The sequence below is a fragment of the Macrobrachium nipponense genome, chromosome 41 (genome assembly GCF_015104395.2).
Source record: "Macrobrachium nipponense isolate FS-2020 chromosome 41, ASM1510439v2, whole genome shotgun sequence".
Lineage (NCBI taxonomy): Eukaryota > Metazoa > Arthropoda > Malacostraca > Decapoda > Palaemonidae > Macrobrachium > Macrobrachium nipponense.
This window is the reverse complement of record NC_061102.1, coordinates 5,468,784-5,491,138: the sequence shown is the minus strand read 5'-3', so window position 1 is coordinate 5,491,138 and position 22,355 is coordinate 5,468,784. Positions and strand designations below refer to the sequence as shown.

Here is a 22,355-nt window from a genome sequence, read left to right as displayed (position 1 = left end):
AGAAGAATTGGTAGTTTTATAAAGTTGCAAGTTTGTAGGAGAGTTGAAACTCTGAAGCATTGAACCAATGCCTTCCACGTGTCTTAAGAAGGTTCATCCACTGCTTGAGAAGGAGCTACCTAGCATATGCAAGCATATAACCATTGGGGATGCAATAAGGGTAAATTTTGAGATTCAAACTGGTGATGGCTCCCCTGCAACTTTTTAATCAACATGAATACTGTCTGCAAAGAGATGCAAGATTTATGTTGCTTATCACAAAGATAGCTAATAAAAGAATTTTAGGGTACTCGACCTTTCTGGAAACCCATCCATTCAAGCACAAATGCCTGGAAAACACTCGATAGATTTGCTGTTGCCTTGGAGAATGCTGCAGTAACTAGAAAAGGGGGAGAGATAATAACAACTCTACAAAATTATCTACAAGGAAACTTTCAATTTTGAAATTACACATGATTTTTCATACAAAAGTATAAAAACCCAAATCATGTAAACATCCTTTCCTCATGATTCATGACTTCATCTTACAGCTTATTAGTTCTCCAAAGCATGTGTTAAAAATACATAACGCAATGGTAACTAAGTTTAATACTTTATACAAAAGACATACGTAATGGTGGTTCTGCAGGTCACGTTAAGCACAAATTTATAATAAATTTCACAAGAACAATACTGGCATTTTTAAAATACTGAGAAACCACCATTTATTCAAAATACCCAAATTTCAGATATTACACATTATTAGGAATTTGAACAGAACCCAGATTTACCATCCTCTTAACATTACCTAAAGTGGGGAAAAATGCATTAAAATAATAACAAAATCACTGATGCACCTTTCAACCCTCAGGTTTTCAAAAGAAAACAACAGATCCCAGATGCTAAAACAATCAAATGGGTAATCAAAATCATACGTTATTATAGCTCAGACACTTTAAATGAGTGATAATGCCAGTGTTTGATGTATACTGAAATACCAAAAGTTTTTTTTCATTTTAAGGTAACAAGTGAATATTTATTGAAGCCGCCTCACAGGCAATCAAAGTGCATTTACATAACTTTCAAGTTACCTTGACATATCTGTCAGTCAAACTCACCTCTACAACTAATCCAGTCTGCTTTAAGGCATCTATGGAGTGGAGTTTCATACAAGAAAATAAAAAGGTGAAGTTTCAGGATACCCTAAATCTATCTTTCTTCAACATCACATCAATACTAAAGAGCAGCAATACTACAACACAGCAATCTTGATTAGGCTGCACAAAACTGCAATTATGAAGCATAGTCAAAATCTGGCAGACCTCTACTATCGATACAGTCAGACCTTTTGTCATTTATCCCTACACAAGGAAATGTAAGAAATAGCCTGACTGTATCCACAAGGTCACTCTTGCCCTCCTTACAAGTTCTCTATAGTCAGCAAAGCCTTTTGCCATCAATCGGTGCAAACTTAGACATGGAAAATAAATCTTTTTAAAGGTTTCAGTTTAATAATACTTTGTAACTAACCACACAATTTGTAAACAAAAATGTAATTCATAATTACTCTCCTGTACTATCCAAATGTTATCACAGATGAAAGTGAAATTAAACAAAGAACCTGAACAAAATGCATGTTTAAGGGACCTCTGTAATTCTCCTAACAAGGAGAAACATTAGAAACCAGGGTTATTTTGACTAACTGCAGGGATAAACTAGCAGCTTGGCTTTAATTGCAATCAAGTGAAAGATCTGAAAAATTCAAGCAACAAATATGAATGTAAATGCTGGAAGCAATATAATGACATTAAAAAGGGAAGAACATTTAGTAAAATCTCTTAGAACATCTATAACCTCTGGTTACTATGTTGTGATGTATTTCAGGTCTCAAATTTTAGTCCTAAAATATGTGGAGGGAAAAAGTTCTCTGTGAATTCCCAAATGAAACCAAAAGCAAAATGTAAATGATACTGGTTAAACTGTACATATTTTCTACCGTGCCATCAGCTGTTACTTGCTATATAACAGTTTCTAAAACTATCTTACAAAAATCATCAAAGGTGAAAAATGTCCTGGAATAATGAATCCAGCAATATCCAGAATACGCTTACATTCTGAAGAATAAAATAAAAGGTAAACTTTCAACAATCTGTTATCAGTGGCATGAAGATGGTTCAGAAATAACCAAGCATTCACTATTGATTCATGATAATTCTGGATATTCTTATAAGCCAGGCAGTGATAAAAGGTGAGCCCTTGATATTCTGCTCTAATTCATTTCTACAAAGGTAAGTTCCTAGAATGTAAAAAGGGTTTAAATGCAAATATACCTCAAATTTACTTGGAATTGTGACTCGTGCATTCTAAAGTAATTGCTGCAAAACACCACACTATACATAGTGCTGGGCTATAATTCTATTGGACAATGCATTCTGATGTTTAATTTAGTATAAGTAAAGTTGATATGTGGGAAAATTAGACCAAGTAAAGGGCATTTTTGAAAACCTCATCCTTAGAATATTCTAATGCAAATGAACATACAGGAAAAAACATAAGTATGGAGAACGTAAATGAATCTTTACATGAGATATATGGATGTACAATATAACACACACACCATAGCTGGTGGCATATACAAAAATGCCTCTTTCCTACAGAGAGAACTTGCAAAATAAATCTACTTGACGTTAAATAATACGTCACAGTTTCTAATTTCCTTATTTCAATGGCTAAAGAGCAAATGATTTTTAAGAAGGAAAAATGTTTAGTTTAAAACTAAATCCCAAGAACACTCAAAAAGACAGCAACACATTTTGAACAACGACGTGTTCAATGTTGGCATCAATGTAAACATGAGTAGCTTACCCTGGCAGTCCCACTCCGGTTGTGTACCTACATCCTGTGAGTGGTGCTGGTTTTTGCATTCAGTTGGGGCTACAGCAGTAGCAACTGCATTGGGGGCAGGCAGAGGTGTTAGAATGGGTGCTAAGTCTGGTATGAGGTTGTAGTCATAGGCTGTGGGCCCCACTATGGATGTAACAGCAGCACCATATGAGTAGCCTGTGGTACACATATCCAAATGGATACTGGGGCATCCCATCCCTGCAACTGCACATATGCATGCTGATATGACTGCCTGTTTGAAAGAAACCTGTCAATGTCAGCTGAAATAAAGTTGCCTGACAGAGACAAAGGTGACTTCATTTAGGAATCATATCAACAGGCATTAAATTAAAGTTTGCCTAGTTCAAACGTAACAAACCTAATTGAACTCTAAACTCATATGAACCTGAGCTGCTTAGCCTTGTTGGTTGGGGCAATCTTGAGTTGATTTTGTAAATAAGGATTTTATCATTTAATTATAGTTTAGTTATTGTAAAGTTTCAATTTTAGAATATTCATTCACTGTAAAAAGTGTATACATACATACATATATTGGTTTGATTTGTAAATAGGATTTTGTAATTATATTTGATTTTAGTTGCTGTAAAGTATGTAAATTATTTTTTTAGTTAACAAGAGATACAGAATATGAGTGCATAACACGTCATACCACTTTGCACCTGAGCTGGTCAGTAATATTCTCCCCCTTCAATGTCGCATCTTGGTTGGGATGTTCACAGATTATTGCAGAGGCTGAGTCACTAACAGCAGATGGTGACATATTATACTAAAGTCAGTCGGTCAGGGTTGCAAAATCTGTTGTGTTCATATTCAAATGTGCCAAGACATAAAATACAGTTTGAATGCATCATACACACATGTATAAATTTATGTGAGAAGGTGTACGCTTCATCGTAATACCTCAAATGGATGTACAGTACTAATTTGAGCAATTTTTCTCTACATCCCATATGAAAATTATGTAATGTATTGCTGACTTAGCTTGTAAATAAGGATTTCATAATTTAAAATTTTATTTTAGTTGCTATCAAGGTTACAATTTAGTTTCATCATGTAGACTGTGAAGTGTATACGTAGTATATTGGTTTGGTTTGTTTGTAAATAAGGATTTTATAATCTAATTTTATTTTAGTTGTAGTCAAGTGTTTATTTTATTTGCTATCAAGTTTACATTTTTGTTTTATCATTCAGACTGAAATGTATACATGTATTAATTTGATTTGTTTGCAAATTATTTTATCATTCAATTTTGCTTTAGTTGCTGTAGCTGTGTATATTTCAGAGTTTTGATACACTGTTGTATAGTTCAACCAGGCCCACAAGTATGGATGGCTTTATTATCACTGTATAAAGGTTCGCCAATTTAAAATACAGATTTAATGTACTTTTTGACCCTGGTGGAATAAAACATCACATTCTGTCTTGATTCAAGACTTCAGTTTGCAAAATATCGTGAAAAAACTAAACTAACATCCAAACAATATTACTGTGATGCAGGATTTAGTAAACAGAAGAAAAAATGGAAGTGATTACTGCAAAAGGAATACAAGTGTATCAATGATGAACTTTCTAAAACTGATTCAGTGTTGAATATCTCAAAGTGTATACTATTGATAATTATAAATTAAATTTGGGATGCAAAGACAAGTAAAAATTGGAGAAGTAAATTTAGGGTGGGTGCAGTTCTTGAAAAAGAGAATGTTGGCAAAATTTGTAGAGTAGTGGGGGACATACGGAGACCTTTATATGTTATTAAACAAGAAGAAACTGCAGATAACTCGACCGCCAGCATTAAGAAGAAAGTGGTGTACTTGCGAGGTTTACGTCGTTGCTCTACAAAGAGTAATCATTTCAACGACGGCAACATTTCTCAAGATACACCTTAACTATATTCTGTGTATCTCTACTCCTGAATAGCAAGAGTTTCCTTTAAATTATAAAGGGGCATTTTGCATTCAAAAGCCTACAATTTCAAAATGCAATCCCTCTAGACCTCTTCATTGGTCATTCAAGAACTGAATACTGTAACATCAGATACCTCCACTTCCATACAGACTGAACTACCACAGTGAACTAAGAACAATCACCTATCAAATGTTTTATAACTAATCACAGGATATGATTGTTGAGATATAATGCATTGTATGTCCTCCACGGACTGATGAGAGCATCACTTACTAGTACAACCATGAACTATGCCCATCATCAGCTGATTTGGAATTTCAAAGCCAGAAAGAGAACTAAAATGGTTATTGAAATCTATAACACGAACTATAATGCATGTGTATGAGTAAGAAACTGATAACACACATTTACGTTATAATCAGTGCTGTGGGAGTTGCTTATCAAATGAGTTTTTTGAATTGCAACCTTAGTCTCTAAACTTAATCCCCTTATCAGACACAAACCAATTGACCCTATGTATTCAAAATAGCTTTCTTTTTAACAACTTACATTATTCAGCAAATGATATTAGTAGAATGAACCTACATGACAAATGCAAGTCAGCTACTTACAGTCACACTACTGCACTAAAAATTATCCATGGGTAAAATACCTCCAGTGCATGTATATCACTGATATACTGTATCTGCACAAACTTTAAAATCTGCACTTCCTGCAAAACTTCTTTTTCACATCCACTCTTCAATGTCAAGGAAATAGTATTGTTCAAATACAGTCACAATAAATCATAAAAAACGTGACTTGCAAATACCATGAAGAATTCAGCTACCGCATCTACAATAAATAATTCTCTTATGTCAAAATCACCTAACAATGGCACTAAAAATAAGCTTCTTAAATACAATATTTATAATCTTCTTGAGTTATGAAAAAAGCTCTATGAGGTGAAACACTTCTTGTGGTGTCAATAGACACCACACCTATAAATCTATGAATACAATGCCTTCATTTAAAAGAAATGTCTCAAACATTATAATGAGAACAGGAAACAAAAACAAAACTGCATGAATTCATAGTTATTAACGCTCCTATAAACCTAAATTTTGAAAAGATTAAACGGAAGAAAGTGCTGCCAAGAGTGTTATTTCACAGTAATTTAGCTCTAGTGATATACTACTCTTTACATTTGTCTCCAGTATCTTACAATAAAATCACAGTGCACCGTACATAATGCACTTGTCAGGATAATCACTGAGACAAAGTACTGTATCTGAAATACCAGTCTTCTTAATGAGAGATTTCTAAAATAACATTATTGACTTAAATCCCAATAAGCCAAGTTAACACTGCATAATAACAATAAGGTCACTATCAAATGACCAGTCTCTTCTCTCAGTTTCTGTATATCAATGCCACAATTCATTCGTTGGCATGGACACCATGTGATTTAAAATTAACTAATAATAAATACAATAAAAAAGTATAATAATACTATCATCAGTACATAGGCAAAAGTACACACCATCTCTCTTTTTACTTTAAACTTCCATATCACGTCTCCACCACCAAATCCAGCTTGGTTTGTAGAATCTTTATAGTATAGTATTTTCAAAATTAAGTTGAAAACTTAGTTTAAAAGTATATTCAATTTCTTAGATTTTGCCTTTGCACGTACTTATAGATTTTTCTATAAATCCAATGTAATTTCCATATGAGGGGAAAATATTGATGTTGTTCCCATCAAATTTGTAGGGCACCAGTCAAAACATCACAGTCAGGAAGAAAGTTCAATGGCATAGTAAGAAAGCAGGGCTCCACTGGGCACTCAGAGGTTAAACCAGTAAACAGACATTTCGACAAGTGATGCCAAGGCCCAATCTATGACCCAAGCTCCAATTTGTCGTGTCACTGGGTAAGTTTCCTTCCATGCCACCACCAATGCCTTCTTGCCAAAACACCTGTAAGAATAACAATGCATTGTATTTTTTATTTTAAGAAATCCTATACATAAACACAATTACATATACATAACTGTTTTTGAACAATTACCCTATGCACCTACTTTTACCTACATCACACAACTCCTTGGAACACTACTGCCAACACTACAGTCTCCGCAGTATTGAACTATACACTACTGCCAGTACTGTACTACAGAGTCTCCGCAGTACCCTTTTGAACTATACAAGTTCTGACAAAACAACCCCAAGTATCTAACAGCCTGTAAGTAGCCAGGTGGTGTGAAGAACAATACATGTTGAAATCAAGATAAGAAAAAGTAGGAAGTGGTGAAGATGCTATTACTTTTACTGTATGCAGGAGGTAAAACAAAGAATAAGAGCAATTGATGGTGATTGCAAAAATATAAATTCTGGAGGAATGGAGATAAGAAAAAATAAAAAAAATTTTGGTGACAAGAAAAAATGAAAAAATTTAATAAATTTTTCTTTTGCATACTAATAAACCTGAGGTCTACATATGGGGAAAAATCTCTCTAGCACAGCTGGATCCAGCTAAAATTAGAATAAGGTTTGGTGGCATATGTGTATCAGCCAATGGGGAGAGATAGTAGGCAGAGCCTGACCTCTTCTAGCCATCACATACATTGTGATTTGCCAGTTATCTCTAAGCACCAAGAGTCAGGTAAGTTTTGTCCTGCACAAATAGTAGTGCATATTCTAAAGAGGAAATGTGGCTGTAAATAGCATTTGAAATCAGAACCAACGAATGTTGAAAAACTATTATTTTACTGACATGAACCACTTGTATTTATGTTTTGTTACCTATTGAAACTAATGAAAATCTATATAACTTTTGTATGTGCTGTAAGCTTGGTAAACCTACACTAGCCTAATCTACTGAAAATAGGACTTACCAGTTACCATAGTACTGTATATGTGGATGCATGGAACCAGGCACACAGTATTTCAAGGTGAATTACTTTAAGAAGCAAAATTCCTCAGCACAAATCACTTGTCACTAGTCAAAACTAAAATTTTAAATGTAAGTATCAACAGTGTTAACAAAACAACACCAAAAACTTACCAGGACACAAAATTGATGAGAATAGTACTAATACACGCGTTTCATCAACAATTATACGAATCATATGTGTACATTGCTCTACCGTTGTTTGCCATTTTGTCTAAAATGCCACAAACAAATTCTGCGACATCCATTGGATCAGCTTTTGATCTGATGACAAACTCGTGTTCAAGAAGTTGCTTATATTTTGGCCGAGAACTTTCTTCTTTAATGAGGCTGTGAAGAGAAAAAGTTGGAAATACATTATTTTCCTGTAGACACCAAACAATACTTTGAAAATAACAACTCAAATAAAATACCTATCTAAAGTTTCTTTCTACTGACCCTGCAAGTCCCACCTGGGATTTTACATACTTGATGATCCTTTGTATTAAATATATATGCACTGGTTTCTCATAACACTGGATGCACACCCTAGATGAAAAATAGAACAGGTTTCAAACAACAAATGAATAAATTTCAACTACCACTTCAAGTATTTTGATACAGACATCACTGTTTCTAAATGTAATATTAATCCATAGCAATATAATTCAGACTTGAACAACATTGTAACAATAAATCTAGCTTTCAGCACACTTACCAACCCTCAGATAAACAACTGTATGTACTTACCACGTGTTTACAAAATCAACAAATTCCTCAGAGAATGTGTTTCCATTTTCATTAGGAGACAGGCGAGGTGGTTCTCCCTGTACCACCTGTGTTAGCTGCTCAAATACAGAATTCCACTTAGGATAAGGAAAACTACCAGTCGCTAGCTCCATTAAGGTAATCCCTAGTGACCAAACATCTGACCGCACATCATATCCTCGAGCCCTTGCTGGATCTATTCGTTCTGGCTGAAATGAGGAAAGCGCCAATTTTGAGTTTCGTAGCAATATGATGAATAAATATCCACCTTCCATTTATGATACATCAAAACCGTTCTTATAAAAAAGTCTATTCATACAAACCTAATAATCATATGTTTGTATTCACATCCAAAATGTTCCCAAGCTTACCAATCTTTTAATTGTTACACACAAGTAAAAGGTAAACCACATTTCAACCTACATTTCTTACTGGAAATATGAAAATAACATCAATGTACAGCAAAAATACATGAGTGACTTACTGCCATGTATGGTCTACATCCTGCATCACGGGTTTTTGCAATCGAATCCACAAGCTGCCCAGAAATACCAAAATCACAGAGTTTTATGTTGCCCCGTTTGTCCAACAAAATATTGGAAGGTTTGACGTCTCGATGTATAATTTTCAATTTTTCTTTTAGGTAATTTAATGCCGTTAATGTCTGAAAAGAAAAGTATAATTACTCATACATAATTATCATAACTACCTATACCTGAGTGATAACTTCAGTTCAAAATATAAAAACATTCAACTTCTTTATATAATACAAATCAATTACTTATCCTGCCCATTTCACTCATCACAAAATGTTACTGAACAAAAGTCACCCCCCCCCCCCCCCCCAATTTGCCTTAAGCAAAAAATGACAAATTTGTAACTAATTTGTATTTTTCATAACTAACAAACCTAAGGCCTTAACATTAGGATTTACTAGCACCAAGCTGGAAACCGGTAGAATTAAAATTAAACTTGTAAGATCCAGGGACTATTGACATCTACACCAGGTCACGGGGCATGTATACCCAGAATGCCCTTGGCGTCCTGTGACCCACCAGTTATATTTCTAACCCAGTTTAGACTGCTAGAGGGGTGGTTCGAGGTGGGCCTTTACCTGTTAAGACCTCAGGTTTGTTAGTTAGTTATGAAAAATACAAATTAGTTACAAATTTGTCATTTGTTCATATACGGAACAATCCTTTGGTCTTAACATTAGGATAGACTTACTTATTGGAGGGAGGTAAGTCTCTATAACTGACTGGGAGTTTGCCACCTTTATCCATTTTTGAATATTAGGGAAATTCCAAGAGAATGGACAATGAATCTAGAACCAAAGATATAAGCGAATCTATTGGTTTCCCTCTCTGGGTGCTGATACCATTCTATGGTTTACACATTATGGGAGAACAGAGAACCTTCCCTTCTCATAAACCACTCTTGTCCCTTACATCTGGATCCACCCTCACCCCTCTCTTCCCTATTACCGAGAGGAGTGTGTTGCTACTGAAAAGTATACTATACCCTAAGATAACTTTACAGTATGGCTGACCACCTCACCTGCATCTAGTCCGTTCCATCATATGATGGTACTCTCCTTCATACTGCCCGTAGGTAAAGGAGTAGAAAGAAAGTAGTAAAGATAAAAGACCAGTCATCCCATTCATTCTACTTTCATACCTTCATCTTAAGACTAGACACAAACTGACCCGCCAGGGGTACTGGATGAGCTATATCACTTGTTGGGCCGCCATTACCGGATCCAAGGAAAAAGTGTCCAAGGATCTATGGGCAGCGTCTTTTAAATAAAATGAAGTGAAAGTTGTTTGGTGTTTCCAAACACCAGCTGTCAGAATTCTCTCCACAGACATATTCTTCTTAAATGCCAAAGAACCACTCAAGCCTCTAATGTCATGAGCTCTTGACCCCCTGTCTTCTGTCATGTAGGCATTCCTGATCGTCTCCCTTAGCCAAAACGATATTGTATTTCTGGACACTTCCTTCTTGTTCCTTCCTGTACTTACGAACAACCTCCGGCACCCCGGCCTGAGGTGCCTTGTCCTCCTTAAGTACTCTCTTATTACCCTGACGGGGCACAGAAGCATCTCATCTTTGTCATTGTCTACAAAGTCTACCAAGGAAGGTATGGAAAAGGAGTCGAATCTGCCGTCCATTATTACTGGGTTTTGAGTCTTGGCCACAAATTCTGCAACAAACTCGAATACCATTGACTTCCAACCTCTCGAGTGCTTTATGATATATGACAGGCCATGTAGCTCCCCCACCCTTTTGGTTGAAGCTAGGGCCAATAAGAAGACTGTCTTCAGGGTCAGGCTCCTATCTGTGGACTGCCTTAGTGGTTCGTAGGGGGGTTTTGTCAGACTACTCAGTACCATGGTCAGATCACAATCTGGGGCTTTTAGTTCCTTTGGCGGACATGACTGTTCAAAGCTCTTCATCAGCATGGCCAACTCCCATGAAGACGAAATGTCCAAACCTTTCATTTGTAAGACTAAGGCTAGAGCAGCCCTGTACCCCTTCACTGCAGATACAGACATATGCCTTTCTGTCCTGAGATATATCAGAAAGTCTGCTAACTGCTGAATAGTGGTACCGAGTGGAAACAAGTTCCCTCAACGACACCAATCACAGTATGCCGACCACTTTCCTTGGTATACTGCCGCAGATGACTTCCTGATATTTCCTGCCATCTGAGTTGCTGCTTTTTGCAAAAACCCTCTCGCTCAAAGGAGATACTTGAGTCTCCACCCGTGAAGCGATAGGGACTTCACCGACTGGTGGTACCTCTCCATGTGCGGCTGACATAGTAGGTTGCTCCATGGGGGTAACTCTCTCGGCACATCTGTTAGGAGTTCCAGCAGGTCCGGAAACCATTCTGCCTTTGGCCATAAAGGAGCTACCAGTCATTTTGAGGTTCTGAGACCACATTACCCTGTTCAGAACCTAACAGATTAGACAAAATGGAGGAAATGCATACATGTCCAGATTGTCCCAAGGGTGTTGTAGCACATCATCTGCTACTGCCTCTACATCTGGGACTACCGAACAATACACTTCCAACTTTTTGTTGTACCTGGTTGTGAATAGGTCTATGATCGGCCTTTTCCACAACATGAGCATCCTGTCCACTACCTGTTGGTGCAAGGACCACTCCGTTCCCAGTATCTGATGCCTGCGGCTCAACTTGTCGACCACTATGTTTCTTTTTCCCGGAATATATCTGGCCCTGATGTCTACTAGGTTCTCTACAGCCCACTGATGAAGTTGAACTGTCATCACATGTAACTGCCGAGAAACTAGGCCTCGTTGTTTGTTTATATAAGCTACTACTGTGGTGTTGTCTGACATCAATACCACTGAATGTCCCTTCACTCTCTCCCTGAATTCCTGTAGAGCTAGAAACGCTGCTTTTAACTCCAGCACGTTTATATGGAGTTCTCTGTCCTCGCAACTCCATTTTGCTGACACCATCAACTCCTCCATATGGGCTCCCCAACCTTCTAGTGAAGCATCTGGGAACAGCAAGAGATCTGGGAGGGTTGTTGAAGGGGGACACCCACTGTCAGATTGTCGTCATTCACCCACCACAGCAAGTCTTTCCTCACTTCTTCCGACAAGGGAATTTTCTCGTACGGGTGATCTACTATTGGTGACCAAAACTCCTCCATCCTCCATTGTAGAGATTGAAGGTGTAGCCTCCCTTGTGGTACTAGCTTCTCCAAGAAAGTTAGGATTCCCAGTACTACCTGCCACTGCCTTGCTGGCTGTGTTTTTTTTCCCAGAAAGGCATTCACCACTTAGTTTGCATTTCTCTATTCTCTGGTCTGTCGGGAATACTTTGGCTTTTATTGTGTCTATAACCATTCCCAGATACTCCAAACGTCGACTTGGATCCAACTGCGACTTCTCCTGATTTATCACAATACCTAGACTGTGACAAAACTGCAGGAGGGTCGCCCTGTCCCTGAGTAATTTCTCTCTGGACTTTGTTATCACCAGCCAATCGTCTAGATATTTTATTATCCTGATCCCCTGAGCATGCGCCCATGTCGACACAAAAGTGAACACTTTTGTAAAAACTTGAGGAGACGTTGTCAATCCGAAGCACAGGACTTTGAACTCGAAACCTTTCTCTGCAAGACTGAAGCGGAGAAATTTCCTTGAAGACTGATGGACTGGTATCTGAAAGTATGCGTCCTTCAGGTAGATTGTCAGCATAAAGTCCTTGATCCTGACAGCTTGTAGAACCGCTTTTGGAGTTTTCATTTTGAAACTGGTTTTTCTTATAAACAGATTCAATGTTGACAGGTCTATTACTGTCCTCCACTCCCCATTGGCTTTGGGTACCAGGAAAATCCTGCTGTAAAAGCCCTTTGACGGAATGGATACTTGTTCCACAGCCCCTTTTTCCGTCATCTTCTTCACTTCCTCTTGCAGAATAATGGCCTTCTGAGATTCCTGAGCATAAGCGAGGTGAGGTAATGGCTGTTCTGTCAGGGGTGGGGTTACCTTGAACGGAATCAAATACCCGACCCTGAGAACATCCACCACACTGCTCTGCTCCCAGTTCCTGCCACACCTTCCAGTGATTTGCCAGGCAACCCCCCCACTGGTGTGGCCGATTGATGAGAGGCGCCCATCCTATCTTCTTGAGCCTCTCCCTCTTCCCCTAATCGCCCTTCCTCTGTTGTTTCTATTGTGAAAGGGCCGATAAACTAACCTCTTTGGGGAAGAGGGTCTTGTTGCTCTATTAGGGATGTGTTGTGTCTCACTGTCTTCTTCCAAGGTATCTGCTGCTGCCTTACCTCCATAGAGGTAGCTTGACTGTTAAGACGTTTTTCTAACTGCCTGCTGTACCAATCTATCGTTAGTGTCCATCCTTCTATCTATAGCCTCTTCCAGTATGACCTCTGGCAACAGCAATTGCGACTCAAGATATCCCCATTTCTCATCGCTAACAGGGAACCCAAATCAACAGTGCGGCTTAGTCTAGCCAACGCTGCATCTCTCCTCATTAACAGGATATTTGCCCAAACATTGGCACTTAAATTTGTCAAGTACGCAATCGCTTTGGAACCTAATTGTAGTAATCTAATGAACAATGATTCATCCACTACCTTTCTTGTCACTTCTGAGGATGCAATCTTTGCCACTGCTGTTGACCAAAGATCTAACCAAGAAGCAGTCTGAAAGACAGAAGCAGCTGTTGCTTCTAACGTAGCAGCCTCTTGGTAAGTCATCGAAGGGCACTCCATTTTAACCTGATCTAAGGTTAATCCAGGCCTTAACCTTACCACATTAGGGTTCACTTGCCTAGACAGCAAAGGGACTGTCGCTGTCGTATAATATTTCCTTTGTTTCATCATTGGAGGAGGAATAAATTTAAATGATCTATTAGATCTTAAGGAATTATCTCTTCCTGCAAATCCATGTGTTTACGTGTTGTAAAACGTCTCTTCCTGCAATCCGTGCGTTTACGTGTTGTAAAACAGAGTCCGCTTGACTCGAACAAGGCAATTCATACGACACCTCGGTATCCTTTTTCAATCCAAATACCATGTCAATCCCCGGAGGAAGCATACTGGCAGGTGTTTCTGTTTTCTCCGAAAGGTTATTGAATTGACGAATCAAATCAATCACCTCCGCATACGAGGCCAGAAACTCTTGGTTTTCTCCTTCCTCCGGCTCTAACATACTGTGCTCCGCGACAGGGGACGTTATCTCACTCCTATCCTCTGACAAACGGCCAGTAATTTTGTGGCCGTCTGCCCCTACAGCCGTGGCCTCTTTGATCTCTGATGACCGCCGCCGGCTCAATCCCGAATAGTCAGCATGAGAACGAGAATGCCTCACTCTTTCTCTGCTTATGGATCTAGAGCGAGAATCTCGTCTAGACCTCCAAGACGAAGGCTCCCTTGAAACTGAGCTAACTTCCTCTCTATTAGGATTGCTATCGTTTCCAACGACCGTCAGAGAATTCAGCCTCGATCTTTCATCCAGGCGGACAACGCCTTCCACCAACGTATCAGACGAGGTTGCCAACTCTCTATTCTCCATTCTTTTAATAGGAGCCTTATCATCCTTTGTCCATATTTTAGACGGCCTTACGGGCGAAACTGGAATCTGCGTTCTATTCTTTGCTGCACTTTTCGCCCCCAACGTTGATTTTGCCAGTGGTATCGTAGTCTTGCTTACATTCTTTGTAATCTGTACTGGCAACTCCGCGTCGGCCGCTAGTCCATCGCCCGTTGCCTCTCTCGCTCGTTCGGACTCTTGCAAACGGCTTTGTCCGCTAGCTTTGAGCTTACCAGCCACTGACTTCTCGACTTTCTTGCTGACTGGGATACGACAGCCCTGGTCTGAAGATGAAGAAGAATTCACTCTTCTCCTCTTAGCCCGAGGATCAGTCACGAAATCCCGAATCCTCCAACGCTTGACTGGCACACGCCGCGACGTCATCGAACTTAGCGATGACGCTGAGCTAGAGGAAGAATACGAAGAAGAAGACGAATCACGCCTTTTCTTTTTGTCTTTCTTAGCCATTCTCTTCTCTATATCCTGTAATTTCTTCATTACAGTGTGTACTGCCGAGTCAGAAAGCGTATTTGGGTCCGGATGCAGCGAAGTAGACCGAGAAGCAGTAGTCTGTGACGTCATCGCGTCTGCCATATCGGTGTGTGAGGTATGTTGTGACGTCACCAATCTTGTAGGGAGAGACAGTGCGGCTTCTGCTGGCATCCGCACGTTTGCCGCAAAACTACCCCCAACGTTCTGCATTGCCGTAAACATAGAATTTGATGGCGTAGCCGCAGCATTATTTCCCATAAATTGCAAGCCAGGGGGATGAGGAACATTCAGCGCTGCCGGACCCTGCTGGAATCGTGTCGCCATATAATGCAACAGCAAACCCTCCAAGGTTGGTATGCCTGGTAGGCCTAGCGCCGCCCACGTACCTTCCATCCTAGTATGCGCTTCGGGAGCCGGCACCTGGAACAAAGATGGCGATGCTCCCCCCCTCCCTGCTGGGAACAAAGGAGCGTACATATGCATAAAATTACCCAAAACCCCTCCTGAAGTTTCCGATAACGAATCGCTAGGAGAAACCGAAGGGGTATGGGACAAATCAAAAGCAGGTGGCAAAACATATGGAGCAGTCTGGTTTATTGCCGATACAAAAGAAGCCGGCAAGGCTTGGTCATCCAAAGATGGCGTCACCTCCTTCCTTTTGTACTGGCCTTCTCATAAAACTTTTTGCACTATTCCACCGACCAACCCCGGCAAACAGAACATGGATTAGTAATTGTACATACGTTTTCCCTGCACCTACTACACGTTGGATGAGGATCTTAAGGAATCTAGAACACGGAAAGCCACTGACTCCGGGGCATTTCTTCGAAACGGCAGAAGATCCCGATGGTTAAGCGAAAATTTCCATTTTACCACTTATACACTCTTACCAATCACACTCACACTGAGCACACTCAGAGAAAGAAAAAGTAATAAGAAAAATGAAAATGAAATGGATAAAAACGGGCAAACTGAAAACCGGCTTTAAATCAGATAGACAGTAAACACGTCCTATCTTAAAGGCGGTAGGAAAATAACTGGTGGGTCACAGGACGCCAAGGACATTCTGGGTATACATGCCCCGTGACCTGGTATAGATGCCAATAGTCCCTGGATCTCACAAGTTTAATTTTAATTCTACAGGTTTCCAGCTTGGCGCTAGTAAATCCTAATGTTAAGACCGAAGGTTTGTTCCGTATATGAACAATCTATGTTTCCTGCTGTCAATTTGGTTACTTTTTTCTGCAGATCTAACTTCAGACAGCATAATTGTGAGGCTTGGTAGAACAAGTAAAATTTTCCATCATCCTTTAGTCTATAAAACCTGCTGGTACAGCAGTTAAGTCAAAAAGTCCCACTCCAGATTACAGCTGTGGTCCAGTACCATTCCACAGAATATCACATTTTTAAAATAGCTATGATACCATTGAGTTTAGCACTACCTACATTAAGAAAACAGTTTCTCTCTCTACTTCGTTTTACCACTAAAAGGACAATTAAGTATTTTGAAATATTGCATTACAGTCCATTCTTGTAACACCTGATATTCGAAGGCTTTACACTATGCAAACCTCTTTGAAAATGAGACAGAAAGCTGATAAAACAAGGCTTTGGAACTGTAGTCAACATTAATTTTGAAATCAACAGAAGCACGCATAACAAAAAATAAACACTGTTTACAATGTTAAGTATATCTTAGTTTTACCAGACCACTGAGCTGATTAACAGCTCTCCTAGGGGTGGCCCAAAGGATTAAATATATTTACGTGGCCAGGAATGTTTATAATGTGTATGCGCTTAAGGCCACCGTCACAATTTAATTCATGATGATTCTGTGGATTACTAATAAGTCAGCTATGAAACAACAAACAATATTAGATGTGTACTGTTCATTTTAAAGAAATCATTAAAATTATTATTAGACAAGGTACTGAACAGACTTACCGCTACTGTAATTTTACCAAGAATGTTTTCAGGTAAACGTTCATTTAGCCTTTCATATATAAACTTGTAGAATTTATCCAGGGATGTGTCCATTAATTCCATACATATCCAGCAGTCCCCCTGAAAAGCAAGAATAACATGTTATATCATAAACTTGAGAACCATGAAAAAACATTTGACAAAGTGCGAAGTCAAACAATTAGAAACACTCATTAAAATAACAATGTTATTCTTACATAACCCATGAACATGAATAAAGGGAACAGTAGGTCCTCAGTATCCAAAGAATTTAATATATTATTTTTTTTTTCTGTTATGTTGAATTAATGAAATTGGGAATTTCAATGATAAATTTATCTTACCTCTTTAAAAATTGCTCCATAAAACTGGACGATGCATGGACAATCATTACTACGCATTACTACTTCCAGATCCATCAATAACTGCTTCTGCTCCTTTTCATCCACTGTTGATCGAATTCTCTACAAAAAAAAAAAACAAAAAAAAATCATCATACAATTAAGAAGTTACTTACCTAGAAATTAGAAACTTTCTGACTTACAAGATTTTTCATCAGACTTAAAAAATACTAATACCCCTTATATGCTATAATTGATCAGTCTTCATTCTGTCTTTATCTATTTTCTAGAAGTCAAAGATTAATTTTATACTGCTTTACATTCATTTCAAAGCCACACGTTTATTAAAAGCAATGTAATTTCATTTTCGTGGACTCACCTTGACAGCCATAATGGTATTACTTTTACGATGAACCATCTTGTTCACGGTACCAAAACCACCTCTTCCAATTTCTCCCAAGTCACGAAGATCATCGGCAGTAAACTCAACTTGCTAAAAAAGGGAATTACTATGACTTTTAAAAAATCACAATACAATAACCTAACCAAATTAAGTACGTAATTACAAAAAAAATTTATATTTTTTATACTTGTTGATAATCAGATCTACCATAACTATGAAACTTAGTGATAGAAAAATCTGCTACCACAACTTCAGAGAGAGGTTTCAACTATTCACTCATGTGGCATTTCGATCTATGTAATCTCTATTAATATGTTAATAACAAAACAATGTGATTTACAATAAAAAAAACCAGAGTAATGAATAATAGTTAGAATTTTTCCAATTTCAGCACTTCGTACAATGTTGCTCTTACAATTTCTTGTTTATGTTTACTGTTTTCATTATCACCCCCAAATTAGAGCTATCCTAACAAAAATTCTAGGTAGTGCAAATTTTAAAAATCCTACAGAAAAAACACTAACTATTTTTAACATAAAGCTTCTGTAGGATATATTAACCATTCACAATCTTCTCCAGTCTAATTTTTACTAAAAGAAAACTAAATGAAAGCATTGACAAGCCTCCTTGCTTGATCAAGGATAGCATACGGCCCCATGCAGAGTTAAAATTTATTTGTCTACATACATATTTTAAAGTATATTTCAAATTTGTTTTTAAACTGCTTATTTTAGTCTTCATACAAGAGACACCTTAACTTGAATTGCCACAAAAATTCTACAATGACTTTCACAGCAACACTGCCTCATTGCAGGATATATCCTGCCAGTAAAACTGCCCAAGTCAGTGATACCTTCCATTAATGGATGTAAATAAACATTACTGGAATACTACTTGAAAAAAACATTCATTTCCTATTTGCATAAAAGAATAACTAGAATACACTTACCACTTCAGGTGAAATCTTCAGTTTGCCAGAGGACTGAATATTCTGGTAGATACCCCGAGTCAACCTGTCCCTGCAATGTGCACAGATTCTGAATATATTAAGAAATGCACTGGTCTCTTCAAATAAGAACTTGAGTACAAATAATCTTTACAGCAAAACATTTACAGTACATATTAATCTCCAAAGATTGTTAAAATCTTTATCTTTGCATAAATTCAAATTTTTGAATGCTAAACTGGAAACCTGCTATACACTTGCCATACTGTATATGTGAGTGCCTCACATAAATGATAAACTATTCTCTAAATTATTTTATAGTTGAAAGTCATCCACACTTTATATATTCCCAGTAATCTCTTTAAACTGGGAAGCCATTTCAAAATACGTGTGAATGCAGTACACAAGGAAAATGAAATGAACAAAAACCTTCATTCAAAACATATACACCTATCTTTACAGCAACAGCTTTACAAATCTTGTACAATGTCAGGAGTGTGGAGACTAAAATGATGCTCTCACATACTATATAAAAATATAAAGTCCTTATTATGAAGTCCTTATTATGACTAGAAATAAAAAACCACACTATAAAGAACAGAATGGTTAGTTTTATAAGCTATTTAACAAGCAAAGCAAATAATAGGTGTGTGTGTGTGTGTGTGTGTGTGTGTGTGTGTGTGTGTGTGTTGTGTGTGTGTGTGTGTGTGTGTGTGTGTGTGTGTTTTACAAATATTCAACCATGAATTGGAAAACAAAAACTGAATTAAAATTCTTGCAGGTATAATACTAAACGGCTGCTGATTAAAAACACCTGTAATCAACTACACAGAACAAAAACTCCCTAAAGAGACCAAATCAATATAGTAATTATGACAATCCTCAATTTGGTTGAAATAAGAATATCATTCAAATTAAAAAACAAACAATAAAAACACAATATGAATTATTGTAATTGTCCTAGGGTATGTCACATTTTATTTAATATATAAAAGACATTTATAAAAGACTTTTATCTGTGAAAATTTATCAATAGCATACCAGTCTGACAGTAAACTTTGGCACTGACACATTCCCAATAAAAATAAGTTGAACATAAATGACATAAAATTGTAAATGCATAATATTTATGTGACTCCCATGAAAGCTGCCAAGTCATATTACTAAAGATGGTTGCTGAAAAAATTATGAGCAACTCTGGAATTGGGGGCTAGAAAAAGATGAAAACACTTGATCCCCACATCTTACTCTTTCTGAATAGTCAAAGATGTAAGTATTAGAAAGACATTAAACTGCCATATTCCTCACACATTCAATTCAGTTCTGTAATTTAGGGGAAACTAAAATACAATGCATAAAAAAGGGTACTTGGCTGATGTGTAACTCAATACGTACTAATAACATTATATTAGATCTTCCGCAGGAATACAATATTCATTATGCATAACTATGACTGTCTTCCCATAAAGATGTTCGCTTAGTGTTTATTTTTCCTCTCTAAAGAAAGCTCTAAACTTAATCTTTACCATAATGTCCTAACAACAAACTAAATGCTTTGTGCTACTATGAGTCTCTAAAGTAATGAGTACACCATTAATAACAGCAAACTGCCTCTCTATTTCTAGAAAAGCAGGTTTCCAGCTGGCACTAGAAGATTTATTGTATATGAAGAAGCAAGGTTATCACATAAAACAAAATGGTAATAACTAGAGCCAACATGACCAAAAATGTGTATTTCATACAACATATGAAAAAAAAATGTAAACACCAGAGTTATACTTCCCCAGCCACTTTCGCTATTAAAATTTTCTCAAATGCATTGCATACCAAATTATGCAATGAACAGACTGAGGGCCTAAACAACATGTTCTCTTCAAAGGTCAGCATGGTCTGCTGTCATCACTGATGAATCAGTATATGTAATTGACAAGGTTACTTTTCTAACATCAATGAATAAAATGACCACCCATCAATTAAACAACATTGACAGGAAGTCCCAACTTTTTGAAGATACCCTAAAAGCAGCAACATAAAGTGACATGACCCTGTATTATTTGTAATGTATAGGATTACCCGAGAAGCTAAGTATACTAACTGTCAATAATAATCGCATCAGTTTTCTGTAAGTAACTATCTCATGCAACAAATACACTCTGAGAATGATCTTCAATTGGCCTACAATAACCTCCATATTTTTAAATGATTACTGTTACAAGCTGCTTAGCTATGACAATTCCTGAAAAAAGATGGCAGCCTTCAGTATTACTGGGAGGCATAAATATGTGCCACTTGCCACCAATTAGGATATCGAATGGAAAGCAACTGTTCAGAACTACCACACACTTTAGAACATGGAAATAATAGTGTGCTCTTGTCAGGCACACATGGTAAAGCACTTATTGTGGAATCTATTTCAAAGCAGCAACATATACTAACGCATTGCTCAAGTTATTCAACAACAACAATTACAGAAAAATTGCTAATAACCTGTTATGATGAGGATCTATAGGTTTTACAATACTGCATAAAAGAAAAGTTATTTACAAGGAAATACTATTATTTTCAACGAACTAACAATCAAACCTTAAGATTCATATTACACATTCAAGCAAGAGTACATCTGGGAACCATACTTTTTCTGGTAAATTCAGTTCTATTTAGCACTACAATATATATATTAAAAACATCAATGCAATACACATGAAAAGCTAACTGTTGAACTCCTTCCTTTGTTTATTAATACCCAACTTAGAGAGCAAATTGATTTCTTTTCTAATAATTCATATGTGTGACTGCCTAAATTTGCATCAGTTCAACCTTCAAACATGCTACACAGAAGAAGAATCAACACAAACTATTTGCACATACATGTATACCGGGGTCAACTCATCATCACTGGTAGAAAATGTCATACTAAGAGTTGTCTGATCTTGCCATAGATGCAAGGAAGAGAGGAGAACAATTATATACAGAAAGTGATGGGTTTGTACCAAGATTTGGCTTAAAAAATTAGTCATTACTCAGTCCATACCATGAATGGTGCTAACTTGATATAAAATGCATGATTTCTGAAAAGAACGTCACTGGGTTTCAAAATTCTTTACTGCACTCTCCAAGATATACTAGATTGATCACCATCAGCAATATTTTTTATATACACTTAGTTCTCGTTGCCAATACAATTGCAAAAACATTACGTAATATGGCAGTTACAGACACTGAATTCTAGGTGGTAACCAGCCATGCTATTGCTAACCTATCCATATTTACCTAACAGAGTTATACATCACCAATTTTCCAACCAGCCCAAAAGAGAACCACTTTTTGATAACTTACAAACAATAACAGACAACATTGGAGCTAAATAATTGGCAGTGCAACAAAGTGAAAAATGCAAATTCTGTTGCCCTGATAGCTACAAATACCAAAGGTAAGCAAACAATGACCAATGGTTACACATAACGAAACAAAGAATAAAAACTCAGAATAAGTCATACTAATCAATCAAGAGTAAATGTTACTTAGATATTGAGCAAACATAATCCACGACCAACTTAATTGAAAGGATGATAAGCCAAGCAACCTCTGAAGTAACTGACAACTGTGAATGAGGTAATCTGACTTGGAGTCAATATTCAATCCTAACCTGAAA

General features: G+C 37.4%; 1 protein-coding gene across 33 annotated transcripts in view; it reads right to left on the bottom strand.

The window, feature by feature from the left end:
• Nucleotides 1-570: 570 nt before the first annotated feature.
• Nucleotides 571-22,355, bottom strand: part of LOC135212462 (dual specificity mitogen-activated protein kinase kinase 4-like) — an 81,494-nt gene continuing 59,709 nt past the window's right edge. For 21 of the 33 annotated variants that reach the window (XM_064245874.1, XM_064245876.1, XM_064245887.1 and 18 more), the window contains 8 exons: nt 18,707-18,776; nt 17,734-17,847; nt 17,358-17,477; nt 16,996-17,115; nt 8,951-9,130; nt 8,449-8,675; nt 7,834-8,049; nt 571-6,746 (listed from right to left, as the gene is read on the bottom strand). In XM_064245874.1, the coding sequence (XP_064101944.1) occupies nt 7,878-8,049; nt 8,449-8,675; nt 8,951-9,130; nt 16,996-17,115; nt 17,358-17,477; nt 17,734-17,847; nt 18,707-18,776 (1,003 nt within the window). In that variant the 3' untranslated portion in view covers nt 571-6,746; nt 7,834-7,877. The remainder of the gene's footprint in view (nt 6,747-7,833; nt 8,050-8,448; nt 8,676-8,950; nt 9,131-16,995; nt 17,116-17,357; nt 17,478-17,733; nt 17,848-18,706; nt 18,777-22,355) is intronic. The other 12 variants (XM_064245875.1, XM_064245877.1, XM_064245888.1 and 9 more) reach the window with 1 other exon arrangement.